At 40.8% G+C, this 20212-nt stretch overlaps 1 protein-coding gene across 3 annotated transcripts in view; it reads left to right on the top strand.

The window, feature by feature from the left end:
- epha8 (eph receptor A8) overlaps nucleotides 1–20212 on the top strand; it is a 527638-nt gene that overhangs the window by 391878 nt on the left and 115548 nt on the right. For 2 of the 3 annotated variants that reach the window (XM_072586821.1, XM_072586819.1), the window contains exons 9-12: nucleotides 303–370; nucleotides 8266–8391; nucleotides 9052–9237; nucleotides 18775–18836. In XM_072586821.1, the coding sequence (XP_072442922.1) occupies nucleotides 303–370; nucleotides 8266–8391; nucleotides 9052–9237; nucleotides 18775–18836 (442 nt within the window). The remainder of the gene's footprint in view (nucleotides 1–302; nucleotides 371–8265; nucleotides 8392–9051; nucleotides 9238–18774; nucleotides 18837–20212) is intronic. The other variant, XM_072586820.1, reaches the window with a different exon arrangement.

Raw genomic sequence — 20212 nt, 5'->3', positions numbered from 1 at the left:
TAAATGAGCACAATCTTTCTTACAAGACTGATAACTTTTTTTTCTATAATTACTATATTTGTCTTGAGATTCATTTTTAAAATTAATTTGTTTCATAAAACGTGCTTTAAACATCTGTCACTCAAAAACAACTGGCACAATTCGGGACTTGTTCAATCATCATATCGTTGTCGCAAAAGGTCACTGGAGAGATCTTGAACATTATAGGTTCGAGTTACATTTAGGCAAATGTTGTGAACGATGTGGGGGGAGGGGTCCCTCGAGGTCTGACTGACTTTACTGAAATGTATTCTTTCTTACAGAAGGTGTGGGTACAGTAAAGCATTTCAAGATCCTGATGAAGAAAAGATGTATTATCAGAATGGGCACCGTAAGTAGCAGGAGCAATAACATTCAATAAAGTCGAAATGAGACCATGGAGAATGAACTGTCTTCTGTACATTATTAAAGTCCATTTAGGGAATGCTGAAAATAGTTCCCGCATTTTTACTTCCTTCTAATAATGTCTTATGTCCCTGTAGGATATTGGGAACACAGAAATACACTAAACTATTAAAACATAACAGTAGGACAAAAGGGACATAAACATGAGCTAACGATGGATAAATTGAGAATTCATGCCTTAGATTCCCTGGTGTGCACACTACTCCCTAAGTGCAGCAGTAATTATAGTCCAAAAGTCCTTCATTGGCTATAAACCACTTCTTAAGCTCATGGAAGAAACTATATTAATGCACATTCCTTCATTGTTTTTTAACTTTGATCCTGGAAATGGTCTCCAGATAGAAGAGTAGAGGCAAAAACTCATACAAGAAAGGAGTTGCATTTATATAGCATCCATCACATCCTTCCAACCCACAGTTTGTCTCAGCTAACAAAATGTTTGTCACTGTAGTGATGTAGGGAGACATGGCAGCAACTGTCGACTCACACTTTCCACAAACAAGAAGGAAACACTTCACCAGATGGTGTTTGGGGTAGAATTTGACCAGGATGTGAGGACAACTCCCCTGTACTCCATGTGATGTCAATGATTTCCAAATCCTCCCCACCCCCACCCAGCCACCACCTTGGTTGAGAGGGAAGGCAAGATAATTGTAATATTTTATCAGAAAGGCAGTGTCTCCGGAATCTCTGGGCCTTAAACACAGCAAGTCATGAAGCAATTACACTGTACACTTTAATGCACACCTCTGACCTGTCACCCTTCACAGAGTCCATCTTCCTCTCCCCTTTCAGTATTCCAAAGAGATCACTCCCTTCTGAGCACTTTGATCCACTTCTCCATGAAGACATCTCCCACGATCCCTTCCTCAGGAATTACAGGAGATGGAGCATGCGCCCTTTTATTTCCTCCCTCATAATGTCCAAGGTCCCAAATACTCCTGCTGGTGAAGTAGGAATTTACCTGTACAGTCGGTACTGATGTGACGTGATAGTTCCATTCTCATATGATCTTGCATTATAAGAAAATCATGCAACAGCAGCGCCATTTAAACTAACAGGGCCAGAATTGCGTTATAGCCAATACAGGTAAGGAAAGTTCGCATTCTACAAATAGCAGTCTAAATTCTCTAATCAAGTTAAAGACAAATTGCATTGAAGAAACCCGCCTAATAGCAGAACTGACTGTAATTCTTACAATTGAGTACAATATATTTGCAGTTTGTTGTGTGGATGCCTCTGAATTGAGGCAACGAAATGCAACTGAATGATCATTTTGCAGAACATCTCCATTCAGTTTAGAATCATGAGCCCTACCTTCTGGTTGGTTGTCACTTTAATTTTCCATTCTGCTACCATTCTGATCTCTGTTTGCTGAGCTGTCATGGTCAAATTCAGGAATTGGTCCTTCTTCATTCGAAGAAGCATTTTGCAACTTCCTGAACGCTACATTGAGTTCAACAATTTCAGGTCATAATCATAGCAACCACTTGGTTTGTCTGTTTGATTTTTGTGTCATCATAATACTGCTACTCATAACATTTATTCCTTTACTTGTCCCATTACTGTCTGCTTTTGTTTTACACCACTTAATCTCTCCTGTTTTCCACCCTATCACAGACCCTTTTACTATTTTCTTTCCTTGCCTCCACACTTGCTTGTTACATTCCTTTCTTCACTCTGTTCTGATCAAAGATCATCCACTTTCATCTGTCTCTCTGCACACAGCTTCCTTCTGACCCACTCAATATTCCTAGTCTCTTCTGCCTTTAGTTCAATGAACTGAATTTTCATGGAGTTGGCTGAGGGAGAAATACTAACTACAAACATTAGAGAATGCCATGTTCTTCAACATTTTTTGAGTGGGTAATTGGAAGAAACTTTAACATTTAATCCATTATACAGCAGAGGGTAATAAAAACAGAAAATGCTGGAGAAACCCAACAGATCTTATAGTATCTGTGGAGAGAGAAACAGAGTTAACTTTTTAAGTCTGATGTATCTCCTCTTCAGAGTCTCTTGGGCACTTTCTGTTTTTATTTCAGATTTACAGCATCCACAATATTTGTTTTTCTTTCCCAAGATAGTGTACTACTCTGCCAATCACTTCAGATGCCATCAGCTGTTGTTTCAATAATATTAGGCAAGGACCATGTTATAACTCCAGTGTACAGTCTTCCCCCTGTGACTTGTGCATTCAAGCAAAGAAAAGGCTATAATTGTTAATAGAATAATAAGTTCGTGACTAGCTCCTGCCCTTAGCGAGAGAGACAATCTGGCAAATTTGATTTTCTTCAATCTATAGAATGGAAATCTGAGACATATTCAGCTTTAAAAAGACAAAACACTCTTGTAAACGCAATTAATTATAAAGTGGAAACCACACAGCTTGGGAAGATCCCAGACCTAACCCCTGATGTGATGAGTTGGCTGATCTCAGTGCAGCAGTATGAATACTATAACTAGGCTCAATACTTTTCAGCAAAGTAGAAGATAAACATCAGCATTTTCCACTGTAGGGGCAAATTACTGCAGATGTGGGAATCTGAGCTGAAAACAACAAATGCTCAAGATCATAGCAAGTCAGAGAACTTCCATGGAGAGATGGCAAGCTAACGTTTCGAGATGAAGAGTCATCTAGACCAAAACGTTAGCTTGCTCTCTCTCCATGGATGCTGTCTGACCTGCTGTGATCTCAAGCATCTGTATTTCCCACATTTTTTTTTACCTGTTTGAGGGGTCCTAAAGAAAATGAATACATGTCAATGCCTGAAGACGCTAGCATTCAATTAAGCAATAATGCTAATTAAATTCAGTGGCTATTTGTAAACGCATATATTTCCTGGGCTGGGCCTCTGTTTGCCCATTCTCTACACAAAATGATCCTCCAAAATGATAGTCCTACAGTTCCTATAGTGCACTCAAAGTCCATCAGCATCTCCCTCATGGACCATTAGCGGTGTGCCAGCCTGCTCATCAAATAATCCTCGTAGTTTTGACACATGCATCACCTCTTCCTTTGTTTCAATGGATTATTCTTCCGCCACTACTTTTTGAGTGTTGCTGCTTGGTCCAGTAATTATTGACCATTCTCTAAAGAAGGTGGAGATGGTGATTTCTTTTCTTGAACTACTGCAGTTCATGAGCTGTAGGGAGACCCAGAGTCTTGTTAGGGAGGGGATTCCATGATTTTGACCCACAGACACTGAAGAAAAGCCAAGATATTTCCAAGTCAGGATGGTGAGTTACTTGTAGAGAAACTTGCAGGTGATGGGGTTCCAATGAATCTGATGATCTTGTCCTTCAAGGTGGAAGTGATCATGGATTTGGAAGGTGCTATGAATGGAGACCTAATGTGTTATTGCTATGCATCTTCTAAATGCTATACACTGCTGGTGGTGGATGGGGTGCCAATGGACTTTGAGTCCTCATCATTGTGATGCTTCTATCCACTCACTGGGTTGAATTTCATGCTGATGGAGGGGGCCTTTAGTAGGAACCAGAAGTTAAGGGATGCCTCTGCTTCTGTAGTTTCAGGGAGCCGCACCCTAATTCTGGAAATTAGTTACTTCCTGTCTGGTTTCCATCATGTTAAAGATTGAGATCTCCTATCAAAGAGATGCTGACCAATTGGTGGACCAGCTGCTCCTCAGCACCACTTGGAGTAGAGGCCATGAGCGGAACTGCACCTGGTCAGGAGCAATAAAATATTGGAGCAAATCTCAGGATTTTGTTGACTTGGAGTACTGGGGGTGTTGCAGGGGTGGTTTAGTCAGACTCTTGCCACCAGGGGTAACTCTTCGTGAGCCAGAGGGTGTCCAATCAGGAGGACTACACCTACCTGCAAATGTAAAATAACCTGCGTGAAAAAAATATGGATAGAAATGAGGGATGCATGGATAAAAGTTAATTTCTTGTAAGACTCTCAAAACTGTAAAAGCAATTATTTTGGAAGTGCTCAAACAGTTTACAAAGGACAAGGTGAAGCTTTTCCCTTTTTACAGTAATAAAGATTCAGTGAAGTGAAGACATGCATCCAAATAGACAGCACACAGTGTATTTATTCTTCCCACTGGGAAAAAGAACAGCACTGTGTAGGAGCTGATGATCAAACCTTATTAGGATAGCAAACCTTAAAATTCAGTGACATTGTCTGATTATGTGAGACTGATCTTTGACTAGGAATCGATTTGATCACGTATGACCATTTGCACAGGATTTGCTTTGCTGCCACAGGTGAAGCATTTGTTTAGAATTACAGTGGGTTGGCTTTTCCTGGGAATTAAGAATGATCAAAACCTAATTGGAGGATTTAAAGGAGATTTATAATTTAAAAACCACAGATTATTACAGATCAGAAACTAATTATGTCTAAGAAATAATTAAATTGTAAAAATATGTATCCAAGAACAAAACAAATGAAACCGATTTGTTTAATGAGTTTAGGTTAATCTCACTTATTCAGGGATTAAGGCAACCTTAGTTGAATGTTTAATTGATAGCTTACTTTTTATAGTTTTATTGTGACAATTAAAGTTTACAACTGGTTTCTCAATTCACAGTAAGACTCCCAGAACCTGTCGATTGTGGAGAATTACTGTTTACACATAAACTTTGAGTTGCATATTTGGGCTTTTAATAAGCTTTTGTGTGGTTTTGAATTTATCTGGTCTCACAAGATATATCTCTAAATGGTGAGACTAATTCTTCCACACTTTAGTTGGGGAAACATTTTACTGAGGAAGTTTTAAACCAGTCCCCTGTTATATCCAGGAAAATAATAACCTGGTCGTAACTTATGTGTAGAATGTAATAATTCAACTGGCTCTTTTCCTCTGGAATAAGATTGATCAATTTCTCAGACCCCATACCATATCTTTAGGACCTGATTTTCTCGATCTGAAATTGAGCGAAACTAACTGAGAGATAATCTTGATCTGGAATTGTCTCAAAAAAGGGAGCTAGGGTTATCACGCACCAGAAGTGCCCAAAGTGTGTTCCCCAATTTGAAAAAGAAGCTTGTGTTCATATGTAGATAAATCTTTTAAATTTAGTGTAAGAGGAGTGTTCTCTGTCAATGGTAATGAAACCTTAAGGTTTGAGAGATAGCTAGAGCTCTGAGCAACTACAACTGCAATCATGAACTCTGGAATACTGAGAATAAGAAAACTCTGATTAAATTTATACCAAAATCCTAACCGAGGTAAGATCCGGACAAAATGCAGATGTTGATAGAATTGACCAAATCTTCCAATTAGGCAGTTCAACCAATTGATTTCTAATTGGGATCAAAAACCTAGCCTGATATCTCCAGCAGATAGAAATGGGTCAATGTTGAAAATCTTCCCTAATTCAATCATGGTGTTTCCGCAAACTAAACCTACAGTAAAACAAGACATTAAAGGATTATTAAGGATGAGATTGGGAAATACTTGGAGGTGCATGGTAAAATAGGGCTGAGTCAGCACGGCTTAGTAAAGGGGAAATCATATCTGACATATCTATTAGAATTGTTTTTGAAGCAGTAACAAAAAAGTTAGATAAAGGAGAACCAGTTTACATGATCTACTTGGATTTCCCGAAAGGCCTTTGATAAGCTGTCACTCAGGAGGCTGCTAAATAAAATAAAAGTCCATAATGTTAGGGGCAAGGTACTGGCACAGACAGAAGACTTGCTAACTGGCAGAGGGCAGAGTGTGGAGATAAAGGGGTCATTTTCAGGATGGCAGGCATTGATTAGTAGTGTTTTGCAGTTGTCAGCATTGGCACCACAATTATCACATTATATATAAACGATCTGGATGAAGGAACTGAAGGCATTGTTACAAAGTTTGCCGATGACATAAAGATAGGTGGAGGGACAGGTAGTGTTGAAGAAGCAGGGAAGCTGCAGAAGGACTTGGACAGGCTAGGAGAGTTAGCAAAGAAGTCACAGATGGAATGCAATGTTGGGAAGTGTGAAGTTTTGCACATTGGTGGGAGTAATGGAGGTGTAGCTTAATTTGTAAATGGGGAAAGGCTTCGGATATTTGAAGCAATTGAGAGTCTGAGTTCATGATTCTCTTAAGGTTAGTGTGCAGGTTCAGTTGGCAGTTGGAAAGGCAAATGGAGTGTTAGCATTCCTTTCAAGCAGACTAGGATATCAGAGCAGTGATATACTGTGAGGATGTATAAGGCTCTTGTCAGACTGCATTTGGAATATTGAATGAATTTGGGCCCCATATCTGAGGAAGGATGTGTTGGCATTGGAGGGGGAACCAAAGGATGTTTTCAAGATCCCTGGCAATGAAGGGTTTGTCATATGAGAGCAATTGAGTACTGTGGGTCTGTACTCAATGGAATTTCAAAGGACGGGGGTGGAATCTGATTGAAACTTACAGAATTCTGAGAGACCTGGACAGAGTGGATGTGGAGAAGATGTTTCCACTCACAGGAGAAACTAGGACCTGAGAGCACAGCCTTAGAGTGAAGAGGCAACTCTTTAAAACTGAGAGGAAGAGGAATTTATTCAATCATAGGGTGGTTCATTGATGGAGCTCATTGCTGCAGAAGGCTGTAGAGGCCAAGTTATTGGGTGTATTTAAGACTGAGATAGTTTCTTGATTAGTAAGTTGATGAAGGGTTGTCAGGAGAATTCATTTGAGAAACCTATCAGCCACAATCGAATGGAGGAGCAAACACAAGGCCAAATGGCCTAATGGTGCTCCTGTATCTTATGGTCAAAAGACATAGAAATACGGAGAGGCATAATAGTAATCTCACAAGAGAAGTCATCCAGATTAATGGGTTGAAATCCCACCAAAACCAATGGAGAAATGTGAATTCATGAAAAGTCTAGACTAGAGAGCTGGCATAATGGTATGGATTTGCTTTGGATTCTAGTGAAAGCTCACTTTGTTCACTAACACTCATTTGGAAGGAAATCTGACATCCTTACCTGGTCTGGCCTAGAGTGATTCCCAAGCAGTTGTGGATTAAATGTTTAGTCAGTATGCCTAATCAATGATGTTCTCATCCCACGTATGACTAATAAAGAAAGATTCTGTGCTTGTGACCCTGGCGTGTCAATGCAAGGCCCATCAAGACCCAGAACCAACCTCCCCTCTACATGGATCACCCATGCTGCTGTTATTTGAAATTAGCAACTTAAGGGGTTCAATTTATCTCTCAGTGGGAAGGCCAATTATGTCCTTCCCCGTCGCTACCCTCTTCCGTCTAGAGCCTCATTCTCTCCTGCCTCACAAACTGCTATCCTGGGCCACGTTCAGTTTTGCCCCTTTTTGTACCTTGACATGCTTAAATTTGTTGAAACTTTCAATGATTTATTTGTTTAAGTCTAACCCAATGAGTCCCTTCAAGAGAACATTAGTCTCCAAACCATTAGCATTAATCTGTGCACATAGGGATTAGAAGGCATTCAGCCCATCTGTTCCACCATTCAATAAGTGATTTGTAACACAACTTTACATAGCCATCATTGATCCATATGCCTTGTTATTGAAACACAGTGAATAGGTTATTCATTACTCCCACCTCTAAATGAGCAGGCACAATATAATACCTGAAATGATTGATGTTGTCTTACTTTAGTTGGGCACCGAGTGACCCAGTAAACAATTACCTCTTGCCCCCTGTGATTTTTGCTGTGACTTATCAACAGATTTAATCATTGAGGGATCTATCATTCAGTTCACTTTGAAACCTGCATCACAAACTAAACTTTTCACTCTGTTTACTGAATTATTTCAGTTAGCATTCTCATTTTTTTAAAAAAATGTTTAAAACACTATTACACAGAGTGCTATGTTTTTGTTTTTACAGTCAGGTTCCCTGACCCGAAGATTTATGTTGACCCTCACACCTACGAAGACCCGGGCCAAGCGGTCCGTGAATTTGCCAGAGAAATAGAAGCATCACGAATAAAAATTGAAAAGGTTATTGGCTCAGGTAAGAATTTGTTTCTTTCTAATTGATTGAAGGGCTAATCAGGGAACCTCCTTTATAGTCTGTTTGTGAACCTATTGCTGAGACATGGACAACTTTGGTCATACACTATCATAGAATCATGACAGTGCAGATAGATGCCGTTCAGCCGACCAGGTCTGCACCAACATTCCAAAGAGCATCCCACTGCACCCAGCTCCCCCCATCCTGTAACTCCGCATTTACCGTGGCTACCTCTGAGCCTGCACATCCCTGGACACTATGCATAATTTAGTATGGCCAATCCACCTAACCTGTGTATCTTTGGACTGAGAGAAGAAACTGGAGCATCCAGTGGAAACCTACATAAACTTCATTTGGACAGTCACGTAAAGCTAGAATTGAACTCCAGTCCCTAGCACTGTGAGGCAGCAGTCCTAATCACTATGCTACTGTATCTATTGCTTATTCCCTAGCTGCTCCAGAACAATAATGAGTGTGAATTGATTGTGTGTGTGGTTGGGGTGGGAGTGAGGAAGGGGAGGAGGGGTGGTGAGATGTTGATTAAAACGAGCAAAGTTTTATCTTCCACCCAATAGTCAGTTCCATTAACTTCAAATTTAGATTGTCAACCTGCCTGGTATCACTTTTTTTGGCCTTTGCTAACATGGTTTGGTTGTGCAGGTGAATTCGGGGAGGTGTGTTATGGTCGCCTGAAGCTGCCAGCAAAGCGAGAGATCCCTGTGGCTTTAAAGACACTCAAATCAGGATACACTGAGAAACAGAGACGGGACTTTCTGAGCGAGGCCAGCATCATGGGACAGTTTGACCATCCAAACATCATTCGGTTAGAAGGAGTCGTTACCAGAAGTAAGTACTAGAGTGGCTGTAACTTCATAAAGTTCATAGAATCATATCATCCCGAGAGTGTGGAAGCAGACCATTCAGTAAAATGAGTTCACACCAACCCTCCGAAGAGCATTGCCCCCCTCCCCCTAGACACAGCCCCCTCTTCCCTCTCCCTGCAACCCTGTTTTTCCCATAGCTAACCACATAACCTGATGTCATAATTAGCCAAAAGGAAGATGGTTATTGTTATTAGACGTCAGTCATCTCAGTCACAGCATATTTATTCTGGAGTTCCTCATGGTAGTATCCAAGGGCCAACCATCATCAGATCAATGACCTTTCCTTCTTCATAAAATCAAAAATCTATTTTTGTTCACATGTTGGATGTGAGTCAGCATTTATTGCCTGTCTCTAGTTGCCATTGAGGATGTGTTGTGGTGAGCAGCTTTCTTGAATTGTTGCAGTTCATGCACTGGAGGCTGACATACAATGCCCTTAGGGAGCAAATTCCATAGTTTTTGACCCAGCAACAGTGAAGGAATGTTGAGGTATTTCCAAGTCAAGATAGTGAGTGACTTGGAGAGCAACTTAGAGACAGTGGTATTCCCAAATATCTGCTGCTCTTGTCCTTTTAGGTGGAAGTGGTCATGAATTTGGAAGGTGTTGTCTGAGGATCATTGGTGAATTTCTGCAGTGCATTTTGTAGATAGTGGCAGTGTGTACTACTGCACTATGGGGTGAAGGGAATGGATGTTTGGTAGATGTGCCAATCAAATGGGCTGTTTTGTCCTGAATGGTGTCAAGCTTCTTGAGTGTTGTTAGAGCTGCACCCATTCAGGCAAGTGACTATTTCATCACACTCGACTTGTGCTTATCGATTGTGGAAAGCTTTTGAGAAATCAGCAAGTGAGTAAATTGAATAAGTGAGTATTCTGAGCCTGTAACCTGCTCTCGCAGCCACTGTGTTTATGTGGTGAGTCCAGTTGAGTTTCTGGTCAATGATAATCCCCAAGGATGTTGACAGTGGCTGGATTCAGTAATGCTAACACCATTGAATGTCAAGAGGCAGTGGTTAGATTATCTCTATTGGAGATGGTCATTGTCTGACATTTGTTTTTCGCAAATGTCACTTGCCACTTTTCCAGCTCAACCTGGATATTATAGAGTCAAGGAGTCACAGAGATGTACAGCGTGAAAGACACCCTTCAGTCCAACTTGTCCATGCTGACCAGATATCCCAACTCGATCTAGTCCCACCTGGCAGCACCCAGCCCCTATCCCTCCAAACCCTTCCTATTCGTATATCTATCCAGATGCCTTTTAAATGCTGTCATTGTACTAGCCTCCACCACTTCCTCTGGAAGCTCATTCCATGCAGGTATTACCCACTTTGTGAAAAAATTGCCCCTTAGGTCTGTTCTATATCTTTCCCCCCTCACCCTAAACCTATGCCCTCTAGTTTTGGATTCCCACACCCCAGAGAAAATGCTTTGTCTATTTACCCCATCCATGCCCCTCATAATTTTATAAACCTCCATAAAGTCACCCCTCAGCCTCTGATGCTCCATGGAAAAAAGCCAGGGGTAGATATAGGGTAGGGGAATGGGTTTGAGTGGGTTTCTCTTCATACCAGAGGGCGGTGTGGACTTGTTTTCACACTGTGGAGAATCTAATCTAATCCATTCAACCTCCCCCTGTAGCTCAAATCCTTCAATCCTGGCAACATCCTTGTAAATCTTTTCTGAACCCTTTCAAGTTTCACAACATCCTTCTGATAGGAAGGAGACCAGAATTGCACAAAATATTCCAATAGTGGCCTAAGCAATGTCCTGTACAGCTGCAATATGACCTCAATACTCTGACCAATAAAGGAAAGCATACCAAATGCCTTCTTCATTATCCTGACATCTTATTGCATTTGATCATAGCATACAGCAGACACATGGGAACACCACCACCTGCAATTCCCTCCAAGTCACTCACTATCCTGATTTGGAAATATATCAGCGCTGAAAATGTGTTGCTGGAAAAGTGCAGCAGGTCAGGCAGCATCCAAGGAGGAGGATAATCGACGTTTCAGTCATGAGCTCTTCTTCGGGCTCATGCCCGAAATGTCAATTCTCCTGCTCCTTGGATGCTGCCTGACCTGCTGCGCTTTTCCAGCAACACCTTTTCAGCTCTGATCTCCAGCATCTGCAGTCCTCACTTTCTCCTTGGAAATATATCACCAATGCTTCACTGTTGCTGGGTCAAATTCCTGGTGATCTCTCCCTAACATTGTCGATGTCCCTATACGACATGGATAACAGCGGTTCAGGAAGAAAGCTCATCACCTCCTCAAGTGCATTCCGAGATAGGCCATAATACTTAACAAGTCACTGACTCCCACATTCCGTAAATGCATTGAGTTGAAAAACTAGCTGCTCCATTTAAGAATACATGTACCTTGCAGAAGAATACTTCAGGCAAATTGTATAAATGGTTTTCAAGTGTGAATTCTCTCAAAGCTGTTCCCATAGCAAGGTTCCAGTGATGTTACAGCAGCAGAAACAGAAAACTCTGCACCTTAATGTGAAGCTTGAAGTTCATTCAAGGAACATTAAAATGACTGTTCACAGTTCCGTGAACAATTGACAATCCCAGAATTGCAACTGGTGGTGTGAATGAATAAACCTTGTATATGGTAATCTGGTTTGGAAGAGTTTATGAAACTGATAAATGTTAAATAACTTACAATTAATTATTCAAATATTTGACAAAAGAACTGGAGGGAAATTGAGTATTTTTTTTACACCATGGGAGTTATCATAATCTGGACTAAAGTGCCTAAGCTTATAAGAAGGAGAAAGTGAGGACTGCAGATGCTGCAGATCAGAGTCGAGAGTGTGGTACTGGAAAAGCACAGCAGGTCAGCACTGTGAGGCAGCATTGCTCACACTGAACCACCCTGCCACTCTTTTATTCTCTTAAATACACTGAATGATTTGGCCTTCACCACCCCTCTGACTGAAGAAATTCTACCTTTTTTCAAGGGTTGTCTCTTCACTCTTGAGACAGAGTGTGCCCTCAGGTTCTCGTCCTAACTACTAGTGGAAACATCTTCTCTGTATCCACCATGTCCAGACATCTCTGTATTCTGTAAATTGAAAACTCCAAGTCTTCAACTGCTCTTCATGTGATAAGCCCTTCATTCCTCGGATCATTCTTGTGAACATCATCTGGACCCCCTCCAAAACCAGCACACCTTTCCTTAGGTACAGAGCTCAAAACGGCCACAATATTCCAAATGCAATCTGATGAGAGCCTTGTACAGCTTCAGCAGTATATCTCTCCTCATGTATTCTAGTCCTCCAGAAATGAGTTCTAACATGTGCCTTCCGAAATACCACTGAAACTGCATGTCAACCTTAAGAGAATATTGAACAAAGACCCCCAAGTCACTTTGTGCTTCAGATTTTGGAACCCTTTCCCCATAATCTATGCCTCTACATTGTATTTCATCTGCCACCTCTTTGACCTCTCCTCGCCTTCTGCAGCCTCCCTACATCTTCAACACTACCTGTCCCTACACCTATAATTTTGTCATCTGCAAACTTAGCAACAATGCCCTCAGTTACTTTGCCCAGAATTTAATATATAATGTGAATTGTAGTGGCTCTAACACACAGATCTCTGTGGAATCCCCACTAGTCATTGGCTACCATCCCAATAAAGACCCCGTTGTCCTGACTCTGTGCCTTGTGCATGCCAGCCAATCCCCTATCTATGCCATTACCTTGTGCCTAATACCATGGCCTCTCATCTTATTTTACGTCTTTCCGTGCAGAACTTTGTCAAAGGCTTTCTGGAAATCCAAATAAATCACATTCACTGGGTTTCCTTTGTCTAATTTACTCATTACCTCCTCAAATAATTCAGATTTATCAGACATGATATCCCCTTGTCGAAGCTTTGCTGATTCAGCCCTTTTTTTTTAAACCGTGCATTTCCAAATACTCCACAATTTCACCTTTAATAATGGACTCTAAAATCTTACCAATGACCAAGGTCAAGTGAACCGGCCTATTGTTTTTTTTTGTATTCTGCCATCCTCGCTTCTTAAACAGGGGTGTTACATTAACCATTTTCCATTCCTCTGTGACTCACCCTGAATCCAGGGATTCCTGAAAAATCACCAACAATGCCTCTGCAATCTCCTCAGCTATCTCCTTCAGGTTTATGCAGTATAATCTATCTGATCATGGTGGTTTATCCACTTTCAAACCTTTCACCTTCCCCAGTACCCTTTCCTAAGTGATGGCCACTGAAACTCCCCTCTGCCTGAAGTTCTGGTATGCTGCTGATATTTTCCTCTATAAAGACCGATTTTAAAAAGTACCTGTTTGCTCCCTCTTCCATTTATTTGTTTCCCCATACATCCATTTCCAGTGATCCAATGTCCACTCTTGTCTCTCTCTCTCAAGTTTTATGTATCTGAAGAAAATCTTGCAATCTTCTTTTATATTACTACGAGCTTGCTCTCATATTTCATTGCCCCCACCCCCACCATGATCTTATCGCTTTTTCTGCTTGTTTTTAAAAGGCTTCCCAATGCTCTGACTTCCCACCGACTTTCATCACATTATATGCTTTTTCTTTTGCTTTTATGCTTTTCCTGACTTCCTTTGTCAGCCATGGTTGCCTCATCTTCCTTTTAGTATATTTCTTCTTTTTTGGGATGAATTTCTGCTGGGCCTCCTAAATTACCCCACAAACTCCTGCCATTGCTGCTCTACTGTCTTCCCTGCTCGGCTTCCCTTCCAGTCAACTCTGGCCAGTTCCTCACCTCAGGTCTTCATCTTTACCTTTACTCAGTTGTAATACTGTTAGATCAGATTCCAGCTTCTCTCAAACTGCAGGTAAATTCTTTCATATGGTCACTGTCCCCTTAGGGTTCCTTCACCTTCAGCTCCTTAATCAAGTCTGCCACATTGACCAGACCCAGTAAGGAAAGCAGAGATCCCTCCCTAAACAACATGAGGGAACCAAATTGCTTTCCTGATAATTGTTGTCATTGGAATAGCTTTTAATTCTTGAGTTTTATTGAATGAAAATTTTGCAATCTGATGTGATGGTATTTGAAATTACATACTCAAGCCTGAGGTTCTGGATTATGATGTTCCCATCAGTCTAATGCCTCCTGAAGGGGATGCTGATGTAATTAAACATATCAAGCTTTGAAAGGACTTGACAAATTAGATGGCAAGAGGCCATTTCTGAATGGGTTGAGAGCCCAAAACTAAACCAACTTGCCTGAAGATAAGAGGTCACAACTGAGATAAGGAAATATTTCTTTGGAGATTTGTGAGCCTCTAGAATTCTCTATTGCTGTATGACGTGGTTGGTCTGAAAGGATTTACTTCGAATGGTCTGGATAGCTCCGTGTCCTGGTAAATGAGTATGTTTCTCTGAGGAGTGAGCCAGTAACTGGTCTGTTAGCTTTTGGGTTATGGTCTCTCCACAACCATGAATTAGTTCAGGTTTACCCCATGTCTTCAGAGACTGCAATGTCCCTTACCTAAAGGTAATGTTGGTGTTAACATAATTTTTTTTACTAGCTAGGAAAGTACTTGTTACTCAACCACGTGCCTGTTCCAGTGAGGCCATTTTCCAGAGCTCAGTGCATAGCTTTGTTCTCCTTCCCTAAGGATGCTAATCTGAGTGACTGGTTTGAGGAACTATAATGACATGGAATTTCACTTCAGATTGGGTCCTCGTTATTGATGGGTTCATGAACTAACCCTGGTCAGGTGACACTGCAGCCATCTTAAATTTTCTGAAATTTTTAAAGTTATTTTTGTACATGTAAGCTCTCAGGTATGAAAATCAGGTGATCAAAGTCAAAAATTTGTAGTCCATTTCCACCAATATTACAAAATCCTTGCATTGTAGCCTTTTACTCGTTTATTACATTCTCTGCCGGTGTGAACCAGCTTATTATCACTCTGTTTGATTGTTCTGTACAGTGCTTTCAAATTTAGATCATCTTCCATTTGCAATATCCTCCAATCAAAGGTGTATTCTGTCGCATGCATGACATTAAACTGCATCTGCCATAGCCCTGTCCTCTCACTTTTTTTCTCTTTTCAGTTATCTGCTCCTATTCCCAAGCTGTTTTATTCTGTGGCTGGATAACTCCTCCTTGATTTGATACACCACATTCTGTTTCCAATTGGTCTGCTCACAGAGTTGTGCCGCCCTTCACCCCAGCAGTATGTGTGACCAGTGTGATTGAGAAAAAAAATAGGGGCATTGAGGCGGTCTGAGTCGGCTTCATTTCTCGGAGTCAAATCAATATCCGTTCAGAAAAGCTTCATTGATGTCAGAGCATCAAATCACAACCCATGGCTGAAGTTTCATTCAGCCCTTTAACACTGAGCAGCCGAGCTTCCATTTTGCAACAGGAGATGTGTCTGATGGAGCAAAAGGAAGCAGTCATCCATTGGGGGAACCCCTTGACTTCTGACTGCAGTTAGCAATCCTTACACTGACAATAGAAGAAAAATGAACAGTGACTCATCCTTCATAATCTTTCATAGCACCATCCAATAGGGTTGTTGAATCTCTGCATTGATCTGGTATGTTAGAGATGTACAAGGTAATGAGAATCCCAGTAGATAGGGGCTTTTCCCCAGGGCAGAAATGGCTGTCATGAGAGGTCGAAATTTTAAGGTGTTTGGAGGAAGGAATAAGGGAGGTGTCAGAGGTAGGTTCTTTACACAGAGTGTGGTGGGTGTGTGGAATGCACTGCCAACATTGGTAGTAGAGTCAGAAACATTAGGGAGATTTAAGCAACTGCTGGACAGCAGTAAATTGAGGGGTGTGTAGGTTGATCTTAGATTAAGATAAATGCTGGGCACAACATTGTGGGCTGAAGGGCCTTTACTGTGCTGTACTGTTCTGTGTTCTATGTTTCTACCTTGCAGCATTGAGATCCCACAGAGAGAGAAAGCAGTTTTTTAATTTAAAAAACAGCCTTGGGTGAACATACTGGTCTTATTGGAGCTCCATTTTGAGGTGTACAAAAATGTTACACAAGAACGTGCTATTCATAACTTACATTTGTTAAAAAAATTTCTGAGCAAGCTCCGTCTTGGTTGCTGCCTTCTCCGTCTCACTATCTAACAGAGAGGAGTCACATGTAGCCACAAATGCTGATAGCTGATGCTCAGAATAGGAGATATGGCTTATCTGATGCCAGTCAGACACTGAATGTAGCAAGCACCATTTGCCCAGTCATTGGGTTTGCATCCTCGATATATAGACCCCAATCGCCCTTTTCCATACACAACACCCTACACCAACATATGGGGTCTGATCTTCTCTAACTTGATATCTGTCCCTACATATTTGCCCCAGCAATATCTATTGTATCATTCTTGTATAACTTAGAACCAAATGTTCCAAGGAAGGTACAATTGCAGTGAAATTCAAATAGTCCATCTTTCCTGTGTAAAATACCTGCACATTATTTCAACAAATGTACTGCAGCTGCATAGCTTAGGATGCCATTTTTGTTTGGACAGCCCTTAGACACAGAATCTCAGAATTATTATGGTGCAGAAGGAGACCATTCAGCCCATCGTGCTTACATCAGTTATATTACTGCCTTTTTTCTATTTGCTTGTATGCCATTTCTATCCAAGTAATCATCCAAATGCCCTCTTGAATGCCTCAAATCACTCACAGGTAAGTCGTCCAAGGCTTCTTAAAGATGTGAATTGGATGCCCCCTACAGTTGTAAGAACATAAAAGTGAAATTCTGGCAACTGTACAGTCACTGGTCCTGAAATAACCACTCAAACAACAATCCAGGAAATGTTTGGAATGTTACATTTGTGGTTCCAGAGGACACGAGAGGCAAGTGTTGCCAAATGAACTTTTTTTTGGTAAATTTTATGTAATTCATTGCAGAATTTGCTTCTGGCCTTTGTTGGGCATGGATAGTCTTGAGCACATAACCTGGTATATCCCTTGTTGTGGACACAAGATGAATTTTTTTTCATGTATTTCAAATATCATAGGCATTGCACTACTGTAGCCCTAAATTAACATAGCAACCAGAACAGCATTGTTTTCTTGGACAGTATTTGCTCCTGATGCTTTGCAGGAAATAAATACAGTTCAATGTTCATGGCAACCAGAAATTGAGGAAGTATGCAATGTTTAAGTTGAGGAAAAAGCCTAGGGCTGAAAATGTGTTGCTGGAAAAGCGCAGCAGGTCAGGCAGCATCCAAGGAATAGGAGAATTGACGTTTCGGGCATAAGCCCTTCTTCAGGAATCCTGAAGAAGGGCTTATGCCCGAAACGTCAATTCTCCTGTTCCTTGGATGCTGCCTGACCTGCTGCGCTTTTCCAGCAACACATTTTCAGCTCTGATCTCCAGCATCTGCAGTCCTCACTTTCTCCTCAAAAAAGCCTAGGGAACTGGCTGAAATTCCAGAATGTTGGAGAAGTGTTGATAGGAATGGGGTGTGATTTTTTCCCTTCACTGGAAGTAATGAGGAAGTTGGGCAGAAGTTGGACAAATGGCCCTGATTAGAAACCCACCTCCTCCTACTCACCTTAACCACTCAGTGCCGAGTAAGAGAGCCCATGAGTGACGTTTTCAACCCTATGACAATTAAAGCCCTGAAGTGATCAATTAAGAGGCTAAACTCATATTCTCCCCAATTACTTACTTTACCTGGCCAGAGAAACAGGTGACTAGTTTCCCAACAGGAAGCCATGGTGACCTGACTGCCAAATTAGAGGGTGGGCTTCAATGGCCCCAATCTAGAGGCATTCAAATGGAGGGAAAGGCACCCACTTCCTCTTGCTTCTGACCCTTTCCCCCTTGCAAGTCCCAGACAATGAGAAGCAGAAAAGAAAATTACATCTTGCCACTAGGATGGTGAATGGCTTGGAAGGAACCTGCAGCTGATGGTGTTCCCATATATCTGCTACCCTTGTCCTAGGTTCAAAGGTAGGAAGATGCTATCAAAAGAATCTTGCCGAGTTGCTGCAGTGTGCCAGACAGCAAATTTCAATAATGCAAAGGGAGCTCAACAGCAGGAATGTATGAATTAAGGTAAAGGAAACCAACTCCTAAAGAGCAGGGGTTAAAAGAGAACATGAAAATGGAAAAATTACTAGATAGCACAGAAGGTGTAAACTGGGTTTTGTTAAAGGGGAGATTAGTATGGATTTCTGCAGATCAAACCAGGTGAATCTAGGTCCAAAGCCTTTCAACACATGTTGAAACACTGCAAACTATAGTGTGATGAAGCAACAAGGCCATGAAACATACAGACTGAATTAGGATCTAAGTGGGCATCCCATTTAGAGACAGCAACATAGGAGAACAAATCAATTGTGATAGCCAGAGGCTATACATGTCAGAACTCCATAGCCCCATGTTCTCAGTTCTTGCTTATCATGTGTATTGTGCCTCTGCTGATTTGTAGAATTACTCTGTGCTCAGTCCATTATGGGCTAAAGACATGACATTTCAATGCTTCATGATCATTTCATTTCCAGGTAAACCAGTGATGATAGTTACTGACTATATGGAGAATGGATCGCTGGATTCATTTCTGAGGGTAAGCTTATTTCCACTTATTCAAACAGAACATTCATCAAACTTGGGTTCATGCTTCCTATTATATAACCCTAGTAAGTATTTTCTCTTTTAAAAAGCTATTCATATTAGTTGTGATGAATATATGATTGGATAATTTCATTGGCAGTATATGATTTGGGAGAAATTTGAAGAGCAGATTCAAAATGAGAAGAGAGTCAAATTTCCGACGCATTCAATTATTGTTTTATATGTCTCTTCTCTTTATAAAGATGTTGGCCTCTGCTGCACACTTAAATGCAGACAAGCAATATTTCATAGGCTTAAATCTTTTGTTCAAAATTAGATTTTACAACCACTGCCATTTATAATCTGATTGTGGATCAGGAGTTATGAACCAAGTTCAAAATGTGACTCCTGTTTTATTTGAAAACCAAATCCAGCTATTCCTAGTCACTGATTTAACCCTGAAAATGATAACAAATAACATTATCTTTATGCTCACTCACACTAAAAGGAAAAGCTAAATCAAACTATTCTGCAAAAATGTTATATTCAGTGGTAATCAGAAAATGTTATTAAAATATGATTTATATATTTTGCTGTGCTTTCTGCCAACACTTCATAAATGCATACGAGCAGTTCCCCCTGAAATTGTAACACTATTTTCATTCCAATCAAACAGAATTGCAAAATGTTTTGTGTACAATGGGCTAATAACTGCATTTCCCCCCCCCCCCCCCCTTTGTAAATGCAATGACTTGGGAGCAGGTAAAAAAACAGCACAGCTAACAGACTCTACAACATTTTAGCAGTTGTTTGCTATGCTCCCTTTAAGAGTAGATGTACACCTATTTACCACATTGAATTTGTTTTTTAAAAAAATGTAATACATTGAGCAGATCTGGGTCAAAGCATGTGCTTTTCTGTTTAAATCATTGGCAATGTATGATACTTTGGGCATTCATCATAAATTCTGTCCACCATCTTTAAGGCACAAGTCAGGCATGTGATGGATTACTTCTAAAAATGTGCAGCTCCAACAACATTGAAGCTCAACACCACCTAACAAAAAGCTTGAGTCACACCCCATCCACCACCTTCAACATTCACACTCGATGGGAATACCAGAGGACACTAACTTGTAATTTACAATAAATGATCCTTAAAGGGCAAAAGCAAAATACTGCAGGTTCTGGGGATAAGACCTGAAAATTGTTGGAGAAACTCAGCATGAATGGGAGCATCTATAGAGAGAGAAAAAGAGTTAATATATTGAGTCTTGCTGTTTGGAAACCATTTCTCCATTTCATAATCCCTAAAGGGCATGTTTGACTCAAATGAGATTGATTCTTCAAGCACTTGTAACAAGGGCTCATCTAATCTGTTAATGATGCA

This window comes from Chiloscyllium punctatum, chromosome 16, assembly GCF_047496795.1.
Source record: "Chiloscyllium punctatum isolate Juve2018m chromosome 16, sChiPun1.3, whole genome shotgun sequence".
Lineage (NCBI taxonomy): Eukaryota > Metazoa > Chordata > Chondrichthyes > Orectolobiformes > Hemiscylliidae > Chiloscyllium > Chiloscyllium punctatum.
The sequence above is the reverse complement of the archived record's forward strand: the minus strand, read 5'-3'. Positions and strand labels throughout refer to the sequence as shown.